This window comes from Papilio xuthus, unplaced genomic scaffold (assembly GCF_000836235.2).
Source record: "Papilio xuthus unplaced genomic scaffold, Pxut_1.1 DF826933.1, whole genome shotgun sequence".
Classification (NCBI taxonomy): Eukaryota; Metazoa; Arthropoda; class Insecta; order Lepidoptera; family Papilionidae; genus Papilio; species Papilio xuthus.
Window position 1 is genome coordinate 6,680,912 of NW_013531716.1, and position 19,971 is coordinate 6,700,882.

Consider the following 19,971-nt stretch of genomic DNA (forward strand, 5'->3'; position numbering starts at 1 on the left):
CAGACATGTCTATTGGCAACATGACGTTTTCCGTTCGGATATTTTTAGCATGGCCCGTAAAGCGTTTGCGTGATATATTATATCGAAGCGCGTCGAGTTCTTAACTAACAAAATATATGATGTTAATGTCAAATTTTATTATTAATAAGCTTCTAGTAGTTTTACAATTATAATTAAGAACAAAAAACATTCACAGATTTGTTATACATTGTACGTAATTTCAATTTTCAATCTTCATAGCCTTTGCTAAAAAAACAATTTGCTTGGAATTTCCTCGTAAAGTTTTTCATTTTTGTTTATAATTCAAATATACGCCAATAATAATCAGTTTAATTTTTACTGTGTCTACATATCCATAAAAACATATCAGTAATGCTTCAAATACAAAAATACATTTATCTGTGACAAATGAATAACGCGTGATTTTTAAAATAATTTTAACGGACTCTACAGCATTGTACTTGTGTTCTCTTTTCTGTAAAGAAATAATAGAAATGAACTAAAATAGTATTAATTTCGAAGCAATAAAATGTAAATCACGAAAAATTAATTGTTCATTATTAAATTATTATAATGGTAAAAATTAATTATCAACAGCAACATCGTTATCGTTTGAATTTTTCCTTATAAAGCAACCAATTACAAAATGAAATTAACGAAATTTTGGTACTAAAGAAACATTTTTAAATGTTCTATCCTTTTAATTCAATTTTAACTGTTTTTTTTAATTGCCAACAATAATTGGCGCACCCAAAATTTTTAAGCCACAGTGTAATTTATTAAAGCTACTTACTCATTATTAAAAACTTGAAAAATGTCCGAAAATACATTAAAAACAAGAAATATTATGTGTAACTTTTTTTAATTTTGTGACCTGGTAACATAGACCTTTAGGTCATATCTTATTTGTGTAACTTTATAAGCATCAACTACCACAGAGTCAAAAAATAAATTGATGTCTTTAGACTATGTTTTTCTTAACCTAACCTCTCCTTAATTGCTTTGTAACGCAGACTAAAACTGCGACATTTGAAATATTTTATATTGCACATAGCAACATTTTTAGATTCTTAATTGAATTAAAAATTGTAATAGCACTGCCTTACCTTACTAATTTGTATTTTAAAATAATTTTCTTCAAATTTGTGTATATAATGTAGGAAATTAGTTTTAAGAATAAGCTAGTTATTTGGCATTGATTAGCTTTGGAAGCTGTTATTAATTATGGCCTAAGCTCCAAATAGACAAACAAAATTTCTAATTTATTTTTATAATAAAAAGTGAAATTGATACTGGCTTTTATTTACAACCTCATTATTGTTCAACCCTATAGCAACCATCCAGTAGGAAAGTCTAAAGGATAGTATATATTAAGTGCTACGAAAATGATTCCAATTACTACCCAGACTTCTTTTACTCAAAATGAGCAATTTAAGTACTTTTCCACTGGTGCGGCTACAACTATGTTACAAATGAAATTGCACTGGTGGAAATTATCTATACTTTAACAATAGGAATGTGACTGAATTCATTGGTTCATATCCATTCTTTTGCATTATCTAAATGGTAAAACTTGAAATAAAACTACAAAATACTATAAAAATTGTTTATTCAAGTCTTTCAACAAATTACATAACTAAGAGAACAAAAATAAATATTTACATTATCTACTAGTTTTATTAATATCCTTTGAGCCCTCGAAATCTTCTTCGGTTATCAAGCTGAAAGAGGAAACAATTATAAATTGAAAAAGTATAACATTTACAGGCTTGTACACCATAGTACAACATTTATATATAAGTTTGATGAATGTACATAATCTCTAATATCTATGTACGTTCATTCTTCGCCAAACATTGAGAATCGATAAGTTAGGGTTATGTAGTAATAAATGTGGAAGGTATTAAGGAAAACCTAAGTACAACAGTGGGCAGCAAATAATAATAGTAATAAATGGCTTACCAGTGATCTCTTGCATTCGAAAAAAATCTGCCGCAATTGATGGCATTCGTCAGAAATCTGTCCTTCCTTTAAACATTGCCTTGGAGTCTTCCTATCCTAAAAACATTCCAACAATTAAACAATGTGTTAGTTGGAGTGTATGGTAAATTTAAATTATAAGAAACTAACCACTTTACAACAAGGACTATTTAATAAACAAATCTTAAGATCGGCTCTTATAGAAGCACACGCAGTGTTATCTGCTAATTTTACATCATCAGGACCATACACAACCATTTTTATGTTATTTCGATATCCAATTAGTTTTTTTCCAAGTAGTCAAATCGGCCGATAAGACTCTGGTTGATATTTTATTAGTTTCACTGATAAACACCTTTTATTGTATAATCTTGTATAATATTTTGCACAATTTTTGGTTACAAATTATAATTGTTGACAATTGACATTGACATTGACAGTACAATAATAGTTTTTTTAAAGATTTCATGACCTGGTTAACAGGTAAACTGACATGGACACCAGTGAATGAAAGCAAGGGAAAACTTTTAATTCAAGGTTAAATCCTTCACTAAAACTGAAAAATCCAAATAAGATCAACCATCGTTTACATATTATAAAGTTTTATTTGTTTTATTACTTTATAATTAAAGTTTTATAGAAAAAAAACACAAAGTCCTTCATTCGTTTCCACCAAGTTTCGGCGATCGAAACGTGAAATTGTCTCAGATGTGCAGTTAATTTTTTTGTCAAAAGTCAAAACAAAGCACTTTGACAGTCAGCTGTTATCTCCATCATATGTCAGTGTATCGGAATATTTTGCAATATTTTTAAGTGATTTAACGATAAAATAAAACATGGTTAAAGTATTACCCGTTATTTCAAGAAAACTATCACACGTCTGCAGCCTGAAACCATTCAAGGAAACAAAATGGTTAATGCCGAATGGGAATCCAATTGGAGTATATGTTTACAATTGTATTGCCGATCAAAAGGTACCGGTAATTTTAAATGATCCATCTATCGCTACATGGTACTCCTGTGGCCCCACTGTATATGATTCCGCTCATATAGGTCACGCATGCTGCTATGTAAAATTAGATATTTTACAAAGAATTATGAAATCTTTTTTTAACATCAAGTTAGTCACTGCAATGGGTATTACCGATATCGATGACAAAATAATAAAGAAAGCCAAAGAAACCAATACAGATTTTAGAGTATTAGCTAAAAACTATGAACATGAATTCTGGCTAGATCTATCAAGTTTAAATGTTGAAAAACCAATGATAATTACTAGGGTATCAGAATATATGCCTACAATACAAAGTTTTGTTAAAAACCTCATAGATTCAGAAATGGCTTACATTGCTGCCGATGGCTCAGTATATTTTGATACAAGTAGATTTCCTTCATATGGAAAATTACAAAATATGCAAGATAATGGTGAACCGACAAGTAATGAAAAGAGGAACAAAATGGATTTCGCTCTTTGGAAAGGTTTTAAGCCGGGCGAACCTTTTTGGGAGACTTCTTGGGGTAAAGGAAGACCAGGATGGCATATAGAATGCTCAGCTATGGTCAGTAAAGTGTTTGGCAGTCAAATAGATTTCCATGCTGGTGGTATTGATCTCCAGTTTCCACATCATGAGAATGAGGAAGCTCAGTCATGTGCCTTCCACAACACAAGGCAATGGGCAAACTACTGGATTCACGTTGGACATTTAAGTTTAAAAGATGTAAAGATGTCTAAATCTTTGCAAAATACTTTATCAATTCCGGACTTTCTTAAGATGTATACATCTGATATATTCAGAATGGCATGTCTTATGTCAAATTATAGATACTCAATGGAGTACACGGACGAAGTTATGAAAACAGCTGAAAGTGTATTAAAAAAATTTAATTTTTTCCTTAATGATGTTTTAATTTACGTAAATAAGAGTGACACAGGACATGGGGATTATGATAATAAACTTTTAAATGAACTACAAAACATAGAGAGTGATAATTTGGAAGCTTTGAAGAATGATTTTGACACATCATCCTGTATAAATTCTCTACTAAACATAGTAGCGGTTACTAATAAAATAATAAAAGCTGATACCAAAGATTATTATCCAGTACCTGTGATACTAATCACTCAGTACATAACAAATACTTTAAGAAACTTTGGTTTAAAACTTCAAGATACTAAAGAAAATGATTTATCTAACTCAATAATAGATACATTGGTTGATTTTAGACATACAGTAAGAAATAATGCTTTACAAAGAAAGGATAAAGAATTGTTAACGGCATGTGATACGGTCAGAGACAAAATGAAAACTATGAAGATTCAAATTAATGACAATAAAACAGCATCATGGGTTTTTACTAAATAAATTATATATAAAAGTTTTATTACTTTATTTTATGTGATAGTCAAATAAAAATATGAATTGGAACAATCGGGAAGGAGTAACCAACCATTTATAATTTATACTAAGCTCCTCGTGACTATGTCCGCGCGGGATTAAAAAAACTTTGCAAATAGCCTATGTGTTCTTCCAAACTATGATCTACATCTATGCCAAATTTAATTAAGATCCATTGAGCCGTTCCAGAGATACCTTCTAACAAACATCAATTCATCCTTCCATCTAAACTTTCGTATTTATAATATTAGTAAGAAATAGTAGTAAGCCACCACTTTTTAAGGATATTACTTATAATTATCGTATTCATTTATTTATCATATTCTTAATATAGTACATTTCATATCTAAAATAAAAAATCATACAAAATATATTATATTAAAAATAGAGCACCACCGGCTCTGGAATCCCATGACTCAAACAACCAATGGTCAGGGCTGCAGACAGGAACCTTCTCACGATGCGCGCGGTTATTATTATTATATTTATAAAGTTAATTTGTAGGTATTAAATAAAAGTACAGAATCTGTCAATCATTTTTATTCACATATCTTCGTTACATTTGTGTTTGGTGACTAGATTGTGATGTTTTGCAAACAATATTTTTTAATTTTACGTCAATATACATTACAGATGTACATTAACTGATATGTAACCAACCTAAAAAATATTTCAACTTAAATAAAGAAAAAAAAAAGGTTTTTTGTTGTTTTTTCTATGAGTATCGTATTATTGGAAAAAGGTTGGTAACCTCTTTGCGTCAAACTTTAGTCAGTTTTATGCCGTACTTTTTTCATAGTCAACACAAATGAATAAAAACATATTTTCGTCTCTTTCTTGACCAGAGACAAAAATACGTTTTACTACAAGTATTTTAATGATATTTCTCATGTTTTCAACTTTCAAGTTCAAATTTATGGCAAGTTTTATTTTAAGATTAATAAAATAAAGAACTTAAGATGTATTATTATGTCGCCTTCACAAAGAACTTAAATCAGATTGGAATAGTTTAAACAGAAAAAAAAATAGCTTAGTTCATCTCAGTCTTATAACTTCCAATAACAAAAAGCGAAACTTATTTTAAGGAATTTGTTCAAAATTTAGTTACAACACGAGCGCAAATTAACCATTAAGTACAATTAATTGATTCAAATCAGATCGTTATTACAAAATGCATTTCACTTGACTACAACGTTTAAAAACTTTGATTAATTTTCATGAAATATAAATTCCAGTTTGATATCTTGGCGTCCTTGAGAAAAAGAGTGTTGAAAGACAGACGGACGGACAACAAAGTGATTCTATAAGACCATATAGGCCAGAATCTATTTCACAAGTATTTTTTTTCTTATTCGTTTTTAAGGTAGGAAAAAATCGGAACCCTTGTAGGATCACTTTATTGTCTGTCAACATCCTTTTTTAAATATATTATCACTTGAAACAACATGTTACTGTCAAAGAAACAATTCCCTTTCAAAACTATTAATAAATCCAATGTATATTTATAATGATTGTACTTCGTAGATTTAAAATACGATAAAATATTAATAAATACGACTCTATAATTCAATAGCTAAGTGAAATGCATAAAAAAAGAAAGAAAAAAACAAATTTAGTGAGCTAAATGAAATATTAAAAACAGTTTGATATTCAATTGGTTGCTAAAACTGTACCATTTTTGTCTTGTATCATATGTTCAGCTTTATATACCTTCCATGAGACAAGATAATCTCTTAATAGTTTGAATAATGTGTAATAATTGATGAAAAGTAAGAAAATGATCGCCATAAAGTTGTGCCACGCTATAGAACTGAACAGTAAACACAATTGAACAACAACTAATGTTAACTGTAGACTTACGAGCAGACACAGCAATGTTGAGGGATTTATGAACACTGCCTGTAAAAACAAAACATTTAAATCAAATACTAGCAGTCGCTCACGACTTCGTCCGCGCTGAATTAAAAAAAAACTACAGGTCAGCGTAATGTTATATAGCCTAAAGCCTTCCTCTATTAATGGACTATACAACTTTTTTTTTTTAAATCGGACCAGTAGTTCCTGTGATTATCGTAAACAAACAAACACTTCCGCTTTATAATATTAGTATAGATAAGAAAATCAATAATTTCAACTTATCCTGAAACACATACAGCCATTTTCAACAATTACGTTATTAATAGGAAGATATTAGGTAGATACGTGATATATTTGGACCTCTCCTACTTGTGATGTTCCGTGATATTTTTTTTTCTCTCTCTGAGTCTCACGTGGTTAGAGGACTACACATAAGTTTTTTAATCTGTTTAATATATATGTAACTGATATATTCATAATAAATAATTCTTCCCTTTTATTTCTGACTTTTATTGCTATTTATGTTTTATATACTCTACTATCTACGTTAGCCCCTACGACCGGGCCAAAGACGAGACAAGCTAGAGGTTGTCTGGAAGAGATCTCTACAACCAGAGAGATTTAATCATAAGGGCCTTTTTCCATTACATATTTAAATATTACAAAAAGGAAAGCCTATGCCCAACAGTGGGCTTTATATTGCTGAAACGATGTAATTTTTTTTAATTATTTTTTGTACTGTTGCAAAAAAGTAGTAAAGATGAACAAGAGTTGAATAAAATAATACATACGTAGAACCTGGCGTGGTGCGTGTCTGCGGGGTGCGCGGCGACGTGCGGCGCGTCCGCCACGTACTCCGCGTCTGCGTGACGCACGCGCGCCCCCCGCCCCCACCACCGCGACCCGCACCACGCTACGCTGCTCTCTGATCCTGCAACATCCCTTGCACTGATTACATCTCATGACTCTGCATCTCGGAGACCTAAATCTATTCTTACAAGTAAAGGATGAGAAGGGGAAGTTAAATTGGCGGAGGAGGACAGAGGGACGCAAATAATGGGCAACATTCTTTTTCTGTGCCGCCTACATCGATTAAAGGTTGGCAACGCATCTGGAATTGCGAATGCCTATGGGCAGCGGTCACTTCACTATTTCGCCGAATCCAGGTGACTGCTTGCTAGTTTACCACAATTATTTAATAAATTAATAGAATCATTAACGCTCCTTGTTTTTATAATAATTTTTCGATTTTCAGTATTAAATTGAAAATGTTAAGAAAATCGATATTATTATATAATCGATTAGAATAAAAATCGATATATATGAGTACTGACCGTGGAGTGGGGCGAGTCGCCATCGTCCGAGATGCAGAGCTGCGCGGTGCGAGACATCGCAGTGCGCAGCGCTCAGCAGGTGAGCGCAGTATCGGCCGCACAGCGCGCACAGCACTAAGCCTACCTGCTGACTTGCCGCGTAGATGTCGTAGTACAGGAACGGCTGACACAATAGCATAACCTCAAAACTATAGTAAAACTAGAACTAGAAAAATTCAAATCCTAGATCCTGCTATGAAAGAACTGTTCCAAATAAACTCTTTATTAAAGAATATTCTATATGTTCCTCTTTACAAGACAAGACAAAGAAACAACTGATAAGAAATTAAAGTACTTTTTATTATAAAAATCTCTTTTATATTTCATCATCAACCAACCCGCACTTGGCCAGCGTGGTTGACTATGGCCTAATCACCCTAAACTTAGGGTAGGGTCCGAGCCCCTCGGTGGGGACGTATAGTGAGCTGATGATGATGATGATGATTTCATCATCTTAACTTTCGAAATTGATATAATTTTGTAGTTCGACCAATCTATACCTATCAATAGCAAATACTACATTGAAATAGAAAATAATGTGATACAACTAGCTTTTGCCATGGTATCCGTCTGTGCAGGAATAAAAAAAAATAGTAAACCGTGTATCCTTCCAGATTTTGTTCTACATCTTTGTAAAATTTTTAGTATTGATGCATTCTTGAGGCATTTATGTACATACACCATCATAAAATAGTTTCAAAACTTACCTGAGCAAAACAGCAAGGTATAAAACTAGTATAGTACGCTTCTATGAGAGAGTTGAACAGTATTTTAATTAATCTCATATTGAAATCTGCGGTCAATGTATCAGCTTCATTCCGTGCATGTTGTGGCTCATGAGAGCAACTGTGTAATGGTGGGTTACCACTGTTCAACTCTAAAAATGGACTTAACTCAAAGCCAAACAATATGAAGTATAACACCACTCTGGAAATAACACAAGTGATTGATAAATAGCAGTTATAAGTTCGATTAATCTGGTAACCTCGGGTTTCTGAGACCAAAATATTCATTTAAAAATTATCAATTTTGTCAAAGACAATGATGACTATACAGAATTTTTGGTCTCAGAAACCAATTTTAAGTACTAACATAAATTACTAGCGGTCGCCGGCGACTCTGTTCGCGCGGAATTATAATAAAAAACATAACAAGTAGTCTATGTGTTCTTCCAGACTATGTACTATATGTATGCCAAATTTCATCGAGATCTGTTCAGCCGTTCCTGATATACCTTCAAACAAACATCCATCCATCCATCTATGTTTAGCAAACAATAATAATTAAATTATCAACTTACGGATAAAATAGATAAAGAGTCTCCAAGAATACATATTTAAGTGCAATGAAATATGTACACCATGACAGAGATCCTAAAATGACGCCCAGTACAAATGTTCTGTAAGTAAAAAATATAGTTCAAAAATAGCTAATTAATAAAAACAGTTAAACAAATATGAGCTGGCAAAAGCTGGATGAGAGTGGCCGAGGATCGTGCTCAGTGGAGTGCTATGGGAGAGGCCTATGTCCAGCAGTGGACTAGTATAGGCTGATGATGATGATGATGATGAAACAAATATTCTAAACATATTGTGAATTATTTCAAACTATAATAAAAACTCAAAGACATTTGTTTCCAACTAAATGTATATTTTTCGTACATGTTGTAACATGTTACAATTTTCTACCAGACTTAGAACCTTTTCTAGACATTGTTAATGTACTTATTACGTATTTTGTATAAATCAGTAAAAAAACTATTAAAAGGTATATGAAATTAAATGTTTTTTTTTATATCACAAGGTGGCAAACGAGCGAGCGGCCACCTGAAATCGCTGAAATAGGGAAGTGACCGTTGCCCATAGACATACACAATTGCATATGCGTTGCCTACCTTTGATCGACGGAAGAGAGAATGCACAGAAAGAAAATATTTTCCCTTTCTATGCATCCTCTCATCCAGAAAGTCCACTTCCATTTCCCATCCTTTCCTTATAAGAAAAAGGTGGGAAGGGAAAGAGGACTAAATTAGGACTCCGGGACGCACACTCATCAGGCGAAACGCGGAATAGCTTCCACTTGACGCCTGTCTTCTGTGTGGTCGTGGTATTTCACCGGGCGAGCCGGGACAATTCGTGCGAAGATGTTAAAGCGGGCTCTGCCACTGTGAAAATGTACTATAATAACAGTCATTCTGTATAATATAATATAAATAGAATTTTTTTTTTTGTCTTTCAAAGTACTACTTTTATGCACACAACAATATTTGTTATTTTAAGTCTTGTAAAATTACTATAAATGCTAATATTACTATTCTTAAATATTATTAGTTGGAATCCTTTGGCGCAAATAGCGCGATGTCTTAAGTGTCAGATCGGTTAGTGCAGGGACTTTAACCTTGATATTTTAATATGGCTAGTGTTAGACCGGCACAGTGTTAGACCGGCACAGTGTCAGATTATCTTCCTAACAATAGTGATATTGAGGAAGTTAAGTAGTGGATAGATGTTGATTATTTGTGTTATTTGACTTACCTAGCAGAGTTTGTAACATGAGGCATTAACTTTGGTGTAATAAATTGTCTCGAAACTGCCAATACTATGCTTAAGAATAACCTTCGACTTATTATTGTCACTATAAATGCCACCAAATGAGGGTCTATCAAATAAAAATTCTGAAACAAATATACAAGTTAATATGAACAATTTTTAGTATAAAATTGTTAGAAAACTGAAAAATGTATTTTTACGAAAATTTATATAATATAAGGTTCTTTTAGAGATAAGTAATAACCAACATTCGTACATCTAAACTTTGACACTTATAATAATAAAATTAAAATTAATTAATAAAATCAGTTTTAAATAAATAAATAAAGTAAGATCGGATCAAGACTGTGTGAGTATCCTAGATGTGTGCCCCCAGGACTGATCATCGTGGTGATCATTAGAAGAGGTCTATGCTCCAGCAGTGGGCGTCATTTGACTGAAGAGAGACAGATAGAGATTTGGTTGTAAAAATAATTAAAAATGTCAAGATTAAAAATAATAAGTGATAACTTACCATTGCTTGATTAGTGTATGAGTGTGGTAACCACCATGCTGTCCTGTATAGGTTAAGAAACTGTAATCCTGCTGCCACAAGTGTGAAGACAAAATTCATAATCTCAAACAGGAGTTCACTATCTTGTGGGATATATGGAAATGGTATATGTTTTGGTTGTTGCACACCATCCATCAACTTAGTATCTGTTCCGACATTGCCTGATGGTGGTACTGCTGATGATATTCGGGGCGCACGAGACATTCGTTTCCCACCACCATTCATATCATCTTCAAGTAAAGGTACTGTCCCCTGGAAGATACAAAATTAATTTGGTATGTATAACATACCATATATATAACATTCATTTAAGTTCTAGTATAGAAAGTGAAATTAATCTGACAATATTTTTGCTTTTAAATGTTCATAGATAAATTAATAGAAATTTGTTTATTAATCATTTCAAGTTAGTTGTACAAAGTACTACATTGTTGCTGTGTTGTGACATGTTGACAGCAAGGAATACCATGATAGGAAGTTCCTTAAAAAAACGAAGAACTAATTTAAGATAAAATGTCTAAATCAAACCTTCCTAGCAACTCCAGAAGCCTTCTTTGTCCCTGGAGGGACCATTTTACAGGCAATCGGCGGCAAAGGCCGCTTTACAAGCGGATCTTTGATAATTTTTCGTCGTCTGGAAACAGCTGTGGACGATGTGTTGCTAACTTGTGAATTAGCCCAGCGCCTAGCCAATAAAATGGTCAGGCAGCCCACAATCGCTGGTAGGAAGAATACCACAAAAGGTCCATTTTCATTTTCGGTACAACTCATCACTCACATGATAAAATGTCACAATACTTTATTTTGACTCTCACACAAGACGCGTCCGTCAAACTCACTTAAGCACAAATCACAAATTCCAACGAAATCTCACGAAATCACGACTTCAGGGACTTGAATCAATGACAATGACATATGACATAAGGAACATAACTAGGGATGGCTCTATCTCTATCTCTCTCTCTATCTAAATGTCGAGATGTACGCAGAATCGATTTTAAAATTTGCTGAAAATGTGGTTGCTGAAATATAATTACACGAAATACTACTAATAATAATTTATAAATAATTATAACTAAATACGGGCCTGGTAACTAGTTTTTTTTAATTACTCAGTCTGGCATACTAAAAATTACAATTATTTTGTAGTATTCGGTTAATATCCGGCTCCAAAAATCATTTGTGATAACACTTGACAGATTTGCGATATGGTTCATTATCAACTCAACACTATATCCAATATCGATTAAAAATTCTAACTTAAATGCATCTTGATTCACGCCGGTTACCGGTATTGTGTACAGCAAAAATGTTTTATAATTTTATTTCATAAATATTGTTAATAGGAAAATGTCGTTCACAATACTCTGTTCCTTTGTGATTGCCTTCTATGTAGTGATATGGTTTTTTGATTCTTTCTTCAAGGTATGGGTGTATTCATGAGTATTGATATGTTTACAAAACAATTTCTTTAATATTTGTTTGTTTGTTTACAGAGTTGTATGCACTATCCTTATTACGCATTCCTGGATGGGACCGGTTTGAAAGTCGGAATACTAAACTTTTCATGGACTACCTCTGCCTTCAATAGATTTTTATATAGATGGAGTAAGAATCTCTCTAGGATTCTTCGAAAATGGTTTACATGTGGATATGTCTTCACAGTGTGGTTATTCCTCCCGTTTGCCCTGTGGACGCTTCTTACTTTTATTCTTGAACACTTTTATGACCCAATTGACATAGGCAGCATGCCTGAAATTAGAGGAGCATTGCCTGGAGTTAACATACCAGTTTCGGACTTTTGGGTATACTTTCTCGCAATGGGAATGAGTAGTATATTCCATGAACTTGGTCATGCATTGGCAGCAGCTCAAGAAGATGTCCAATTAATTGGTGTAGGTGTTTATGTATTTGCAATAATACCTGTAGCATTTGTTCAATTAAATACTGAACATTTGAACAGTCTCGCAATTACAAAGAGATTGAAAATTTACTGTGCTGGTGTTTGGCATAATGTAGTATTAGCATTTGTTGCCATGTTACTTTTCTTTTCATCACCTATTATATTCAGTATAGCTTACGAGAGTGATATTGGAGTCAAAGTTACAGCTATGTCTGAAGGATCACCATTGAAAGAAGTAAGAGGTTTTAATATAGGTGATGTAATTACTAATGTCAATGGATGTGACATAAAGAATGCAAAAGATTGGATCCGTTGTCTTCATGAAGCTCATAGTAGATACGGAATATGTACGAGTGCTGAATTTGTAGCTCAAAATGATGAAATAATGATGGAAACAGTTAAAGAAAATGATGTAGTTGAATGTTGTAGGAAAGATGATTTGTACAGTTTATGTTTTGAATATATGGAACCGAAAGTAGTAGTTGATTCTGTATTACCAGGTCAATATTCTTGTTTGAAACCAAGAGATATGGTGAAGAATAGATTGATTAAATGCACAGACCAAGGTGGTTACAGTTGTCCAATCGGTATGCATTGTTTGAAGCCATCTTTAAATAGTTCTTTCTTAATTATTATTGAAAGGAAAGATGATCACGCTGTTTTATATTTAGGTGTTCCGTATGATTTGCATGAGACAGTTACTGTAGACCAGTACTTCCCTCGTTTATCTTTGTTCTCATTTTTCTCACCATCTCAATTTGAAAAACTCTTAAGGTATGTGTTCATTTTTTCAATGGGCATAGGATTTTTGAATGTTGTCCCTTGCTATGGTACAGATGGACATCATATTATGCGAAGTATAATACAGATTATTGCAAAATATTTGAACAGGAATGGTGATTTTGTTACATTTTTTACAGTTTTTTCTGTAGTCGTAGGAACAGGAGTGACAGTACCAATTGTAATTTATGTTTTCTACAAAGAGGTTTATATGTATAGTTAGTTCATGCCAAAATGCACCACATTACATTATTTTGTAGAGTTTTTATACCGCTAATGTTTTTTTTGTAAATACATAGTCAATATTTTTATTTAATAAAAAATAAATAGGATTAATTGTTTTAATTAATAGATTGTTCTATTAGAGAAATAATTTTTCATAAATTTTCAGGTTTTAGCAAGTAAACAATGTTTGTGAGATAATTTAGTTTTATTAAGCTGTGATTATTTAAAATTAAAAATACGATTCAAGTATTAAAAGCAATGTTCTTTATCTTGTATTTATTAAGCCATATTTTTAGAGTTAGAAATTTGTTAAAATGACTAATTTAGCTAATCTATGGTAACATATCAAAAGTAATATTACAGCCCAGTTTTATACAAAGGCTTTCAATGACGTAATAAAGACACAAAAGAAACAAAGTATTGTAATTTAAATAAAAAATACTTTTTTTCAATTAATCTATTTATTTACATTTCACACAATCTGGTTTGTATGTCTACTTTTCATGTGTACATTAAACTTAAAAAAAAAACATTGCAATCAAGTTTATGTAAATAATGCATCATCAAAGTACAAGGATAAAGGTATTATTTACAATAACTAATTAAATTCAGACATCTATGTTATTATAAAAACCTATATCAGCTTTTACTTAATGCCAATGACCTTTCTAAATCTTTCAATGATTTTCTTCCATAATATAACATACTTTTGATTGCTGTCTCATCTCTATGATGCTTGTTATTTCTGAAGTCACTCCTAGCCCAATCCTTAAGTTCGGAACGTGTGCTTTCATCTGATATTTTGCGTAATGTTCTAAATATATCTCTATATAATTTCAACACTTCTTGTCTCAGAAGAAACTGAAAGTAATTAAGTTTATAGTAAATTTAAATACGCTGTATTCCTTTACTTGTATAATTTGATGTTTCGATTCGTTACCTGTTTCAAATTAAGTGTCGTCTTTGGCAGTTTTGATGTCATATTTTCGTAGCGATAAAAATTTTTCTTTGAAACTGCTTTAACAGTTCAACATTTTTTGTAATATAAAATAACAATAAACTATTTAATAAAACTAATTAATTAAACTACCAAAATAATACTATAAACTATATACTAAAACTAAACCAAACTAAAAATAAAACTAATAATAATTTTGTAATAGTAATTGATTTTTTGTAAATTCTTTATTTTGCAGTAAGATTTATTTGTATCCTGAAAATGTCAAAGTGACATTTATTGACAGAACAGCTGTTTCTAATGACATATGTGACACAATATTTGCGTTCCATTTTGCAACAAAAATCGGCTAATTGTACGCCTATAGTTCCTGCCCATGAAAACTATTTTATAGTCCGGAAATCTCTAATACATCTTATCAGAACTAAGAAAAATATTAAAGTAAAAATTTCGTCAGCATGTCTGTGTCTTTGTGGGCGCTAATCTCAGAAACGACTTCACTGGCTCGGGTATGATTTTCACACACACACAAAGATGTATGCAGAGACCAGGAACCTCCACTTGGCTCGGTCCTGACACATCTCGCTTATTCTAAATTCATATATGTATCTATCTACGCATACATACACGTCGATTTCATTCATTTAATTATAATATAATTCAGTTGTTTAAACTTGTCTTCTTAAATTTTTCTTGTATTATATATTACAATAGGTATGTTTCGAAGGTGTAAGGTCCTTCGAAAAATCGTGGTCGAGCGCCTACATCGCCCACGCCTTCCTTCGTTTTTGCAGTTACAGAAAACAGAATAATTGTTTTCTACTTTACTTAAGATGTGATTTTTGATTGCGGCAGAAAACTAAGTTGTTTTTACACGGATACGGCCAATTTGTAAAAGACATGTTGTTAAATGAAGACCTACCATTATTAGCTAAAATTTATAATTCGACTCATCCAGTAGTTATGGCTTGTTCTGATTTTGTCTAACTAGTCTCCCGCGAATGTCGCCTTTGTGTACTATGCCAAATTTCAGCGAGAACTATGCTGTCGTTCTGACGGTACCTTTTAACAAACATTCGCATTTATAATATTACTAAGACTGTAAACGATAAACATTAACGTGTATAAATTCAATCTCTAGAAATTATCTATTAGATAAATGGTATATTGTTGCCAAATTATAATTAATTGCATGCAATTGAGATATCAGAATGTATATCTGTAATAATCATAAACTGTGCTGTAACTTTATCGTATTTAATGGATAAAATAAGATTGATCTTATATCACTAGACCCACCGTGGAAATATTTCTTTGATTGGTGATAATAAATAATAAAAATAAAAAAGAACATACAGACGAATTGATAACCTCTTTCTTTTTGATGTCGGCTAAAATTTTTTTTTAAAACCTCATACATCTGGGGATTAAAGTCATTCAGCCTTTATTTATAACCCGATTGAAACACGGGTAAAGTTTTTGCGTTTATGTAATGTATAAAATTCCATTTCATCTTATTTTTTTCATTTAATTATTTTATTTGATTTCTCTCTTCCCAAACTTTAATTATGTATATTTATTTCTTAATTTTCTTATACTTATTCGAGCTTTCCATTAATATATTATATATATTTTTTTATATCCCAAGGTGGCAAACGAACGAGCGGCCACCTGAAATCGCTGAAATAGCGAAGTGACCGTTGCCCATAGACATACGCAATTGCATATGCGTTGTCTACCTTTAATCGACGGAGGAGAGGATGCACAGAAAGAAAACACTTTCCCTTTACATGCATCCTCTCATCCGGAAAGTCCACTTCCATTTCCCATCCTTTCCTTATAAGAAAAAGGGTGGGAAGGGAAAGAGGACTGAATAAGGCCTCCGGACGAAACGCGAAATCGCTTCCACTTCACGCCTGAAAATATAATATGTTAAGATCATGTGTTACCTTTTACATTAAAAAAAAATAATTTTTATGTTGTAATATTATATTATTAACGTCAAAAAGAGTTACCGCCCAAAACTCCTCTAGTTTTCAATAAGCTCCGCCCCTTGAGCGAGCGCGGGAAAATATCGCAGCTTTTTGATGCGAATATCCACCTTCGAGCTAAGCTAAGCGAAAGCGCGAACTTCGAAATCGAACAGTCGCGGGCTGACTGCCGTGCGAGACGAATGTGTAGTGGTTTTCCTCTCGCGGATGAAATGTTTACGCGATCATCGAAGTTACTTGTGACATGAAAAACTTTGACAACTGTCCAACATATACTTTGTGTTTATTTTGGTGAATTGGCTGTTTTTATTCGACATGGATAATAAAACACCGACAAATTCTTCTCCGCCGCGGGCTCAAGTTAAGAAAGAAAACGAAGAAGAGATCAAGGTAAGATTTAATTGTAGACAATTTCAAGGATGGAGTGCGACTTCCGTAGGAAGTTGGTCATCGAATTACTTCGTATATTTGGCAGGCGGACTGTTCCGTCTCGTAACACTACACTCGATGGTATATTTTTAAATTCGATACGTTCGCCGCGGCTCTCGTAAGGTTCGCGGGGTTGTGCCGAATAAATTATTCGAGATTCGGTTACAATATTAATTACGTTTCGCGATACACAATAAAACTCGTGTTATATCACGTTTTCGAGGCCTTTTCCAGCCATTAAAGTGTGTAATGCGATATCCGAAGCGCGCTCGGATCGCTGTAACCGGAGTCGGTGGATGTTTTGATAATAGATATAGGCGACGTGGTGGTGTGCAAGCGTCGCTATAGCCGTGTGCCGGTGTGCGTGCGGGGTAATTTTAGACGTTCCTTTGCTCAAAACGTAACTCGAGACCGTCCCAGGCCGCAAGCCGACGCCTCGATTTATTGTTTTCATCTGATTATCGCGTAGTACGTGTGGTGATAACGGAGTGCCGTAATAGCGCGCAGGACGCCCCCGCGGATTCGCGCGCTTTTTTTCTATTTTGGCGCCGCGGAAATAGTTTGACATGTCAATGAACCCGCCAGTGACCACGCGCGTGACGTCACAGGACGCGACCACTCGCGATTCAAAAGAAAATTTGAGGTCGATACAATTTATAACACCTATTACAAGCTTAGACGATCTAAATTTTTAAACACGTAATGGTTTTTTATTTTTGATATGTTCGTTCTGGTTACAAAGACGGCGGCGGTTGCCTCATCGGTTTACTTTTAGCATTTCATCTCAAAATTATCATGATTTAACCTAAAATCTAAATGTTGCTTTCAGTAACTAAGAGGAAATTACGCTAAAACTTAAAATAAACAGGACCTGAGAAAGAGGTGCCAGGAACACAGTAAATAACTATTATTAAGTCCCTCTTATTCTCTTAAAAAAAGAAAAAGACAACATTATTTTTGTATCTTTGTACAGATTTTGTCAGTGGAACAGCTAGTTATCAAAGTTGTTACATGATTTATGAATATTTTCGTTCTAAATGCAAATTGCAGTATTCAAACAGTATCGCCATCAGCCTGCAGTCAATCACGCGTCATGTTATGACGATTTGACATGTTTTGAGGAAAGTTACAGTAAACGATATCTATATAGTGACTATAAGTTTAGTAACTTTAGGTATTAGTCCCACTATAAAAAAAATCTATTATGTCCGGTCGATTGGAATCATCATCAGCTAACTATACGTCCACACTGAGGGGATCAGAGCCTACCGTAAGTTAGGGGTGATTAGGCCTTAGTCAACCACGCAGGACTTCACACATCTTTGAATTTCTACGCAGATATGTACATGTTGCATCACGATGTTTTCCTTAATCGTAAGAACGTCGGATAAATATACTTATGTGAATCGAAAATCGAAAGATTTGAACTTTCAATTTCAAATTTATGTGTACTATTTTACAAAGATCCTAAGATCTTTTCACATGGGAACGTTAAAAGTGATTTTTTTATAAAATTATTAACATATTGTTTAAATTCCCGATTGATTACTTTCATTTAAAAACCTCTTTATCTATTGTAATAGATTTCAATCGTCGGGAAAGAAAAGATTTATAAAATTATGTTCTCAATATCGAACCTTACTTGTTATATCGTCAAATGTCAAACATGGTTACCCTAGTACGGGAAAATGTAACCAAAATAGGGAATCCATGTTTATTAGATTTACGGATAGATTTGTCTGTCAAATATTGCTATGTTTCCTTAAAGTATGATAGTGTTTACTTCCATTGAATTATATTTTAAAAGTGAAACTATTTTGCAAATATTGTGAAAGAGAATATGCGTAAGAAGGGGGAAGATTCAGATATGACTGCTGATAGAGATGTACGGATGGATGGATGTATGTATGTACATACTGTGCCGACCCTCTGTAAGGATAAGAGCAGGTTGATGACGTCATTTAATAATTTTAGATTTTTTAAATAGGTCTTACAGATTATTGGTACAAGTTTTTTAAATAAAATTGTTTTCCTGTATCAAGATTTCACAATAACTAATTATACAAAACGCTAAAATCTATACTAGTATTATAAAGCGGAAGAGTTTGTTTGTTTAAACGCGCTAATCTCAGGAACTACTAGTTCGATTTGAAAAAAAAAATTGTTGGATAGTCCATTTATAGAGGAAGGCTTTTGGCTATAAAACATTACGCTGCGACCAATAGTTTTTTTTAAATTAACGCGCGGACGGAGACACGGGCGCCGGCTAGTCTTCAAATAAACTGCTACTTTTTTCCTTATTTTTTCAAATGTTGGTAACAAAAAATGCGTAACAGTGAACACGCATCTTCCACTTGGTAACTATCTGACCCAGATCAACGCACAAATCTGTAAAATCAGCAATGAGTCAAGTTATTGCCAAATATCTGCATTACAACAGTAAGCTAAATCTCAAACGTTCGATTAAACCTAATTTAAAATAAGCAACGTCATTAGTTTTATTGTATCTGTGGCCTTTCGATACATTTTTCCAGAAATGACAATAATTAATATTAAATTCGTAAAAATATGAGGCACGTAATTTTACAAGTAAAAGCAATGGTTAAGATATTGTTTAAAATTAATTAATAAACTTAGCATGTTATTTATAGTCAACTAGATCGAATTTGTAAACTAATATTATAAATGCAAATGTTTTGATGGATGGATGTTTGTTAGAAAGTATCTCAAGAACAAATCAACGGATCTTGTTGAAATTTGACATAGATGTAGAACATAGTCTGGAAGAACACATAGACTACTTAAGTTTTTTTTTTAAATCCACGCGTACTGAGTCGCTGGCGACAGTTAGTCAGTAAATAATTTGTAAATGATATTTACGATTACCGTACAAGGAAGTTTTTATCTATGCGTCATTTCTCATTCCGCCAGTAGTTAGTTCTCTCCTTAACTCTTATCCTTTACTTCATATCATCTT

The 19,971-nt window shown here is 32.9% G+C and overlaps 5 protein-coding genes across 5 annotated transcripts in view; 3 read left to right on the forward strand and 2 right to left on the reverse strand.

The window, feature by feature from the left end:
* Window positions 1–1,592: 1,592 nt before the first annotated feature.
* Window positions 1,593–2,406, reverse strand: LOC106121990 (cytochrome c oxidase assembly factor 5). The gene is made up of 3 exons (XM_013317832.1): window positions 2,131–2,406; window positions 1,963–2,058; window positions 1,593–1,721 (listed from the first exon to the last, which is right to left on the reverse strand). The coding sequence occupies exons 1-3, from the start codon at window positions 2,236–2,238 to the stop codon at window positions 1,680–1,682; spliced, it is 246 nt and encodes an 81-aa protein (XP_013173286.1). The 5' UTR covers window positions 2,239–2,406; the 3' UTR covers window positions 1,593–1,679.
* Window positions 2,407–2,742: 336 nt separating this feature from the next.
* CysRS-m (cysteine--tRNA ligase-like protein, mitochondrial) lies at window positions 2,743–4,482 on the forward strand. Its single transcript, XM_013317745.1, has one exon. The coding sequence runs from the start codon at window positions 2,817–2,819 to the stop codon at window positions 4,341–4,343; it is 1,527 nt and encodes a 508-aa protein (XP_013173199.1). The 5' UTR covers window positions 2,743–2,816; the 3' UTR covers window positions 4,344–4,482.
* A 418-nt stretch (window positions 4,483–4,900) lies between these two features.
* Window positions 4,901–11,617, reverse strand: LOC106122214 (transmembrane protein 39A). The gene is made up of 8 exons (XM_013318123.1): window positions 11,237–11,617; window positions 10,670–10,960; window positions 10,141–10,280; window positions 8,907–9,005; window positions 8,314–8,533; window positions 7,568–7,730; window positions 7,025–7,164; window positions 4,901–6,275 (listed from the first exon to the last, which is right to left on the reverse strand). Exons 1-8 carry the CDS (start codon window positions 11,477–11,479, stop codon window positions 6,027–6,029), a joined length of 1,545 nt encoding a protein of 514 aa, XP_013173577.1. The 5' UTR covers window positions 11,480–11,617; the 3' UTR covers window positions 4,901–6,026.
* Window positions 11,618–11,906: 289 nt separating this feature from the next.
* Window positions 11,907–13,707, forward strand: S2P (membrane-bound transcription factor site-2 protease). Its single transcript, XM_013317725.1, has 2 exons — window positions 11,907–12,133; window positions 12,205–13,707. The coding sequence occupies exons 1-2, from the start codon at window positions 12,059–12,061 to the stop codon at window positions 13,612–13,614; spliced, it is 1,485 nt and encodes a 494-aa protein (XP_013173179.1). The 5' UTR covers window positions 11,907–12,058; the 3' UTR covers window positions 13,615–13,707.
* Window positions 13,708–16,732: 3,025 nt separating this feature from the next.
* The window catches only part of Sobp (Sine oculis-binding protein), a 20,076-nt gene continuing 16,837 nt past the window's right edge, over window positions 16,733–19,971 (forward strand). Inside the window, exon 1 of the mRNA XM_013317768.1 lies at window positions 16,733–16,955. Within this exon, the coding sequence (XP_013173222.1) occupies window positions 16,881–16,955 (75 nt within the window). The 5' untranslated portion in view covers window positions 16,733–16,880. The remainder of the gene's footprint in view (window positions 16,956–19,971) is intronic.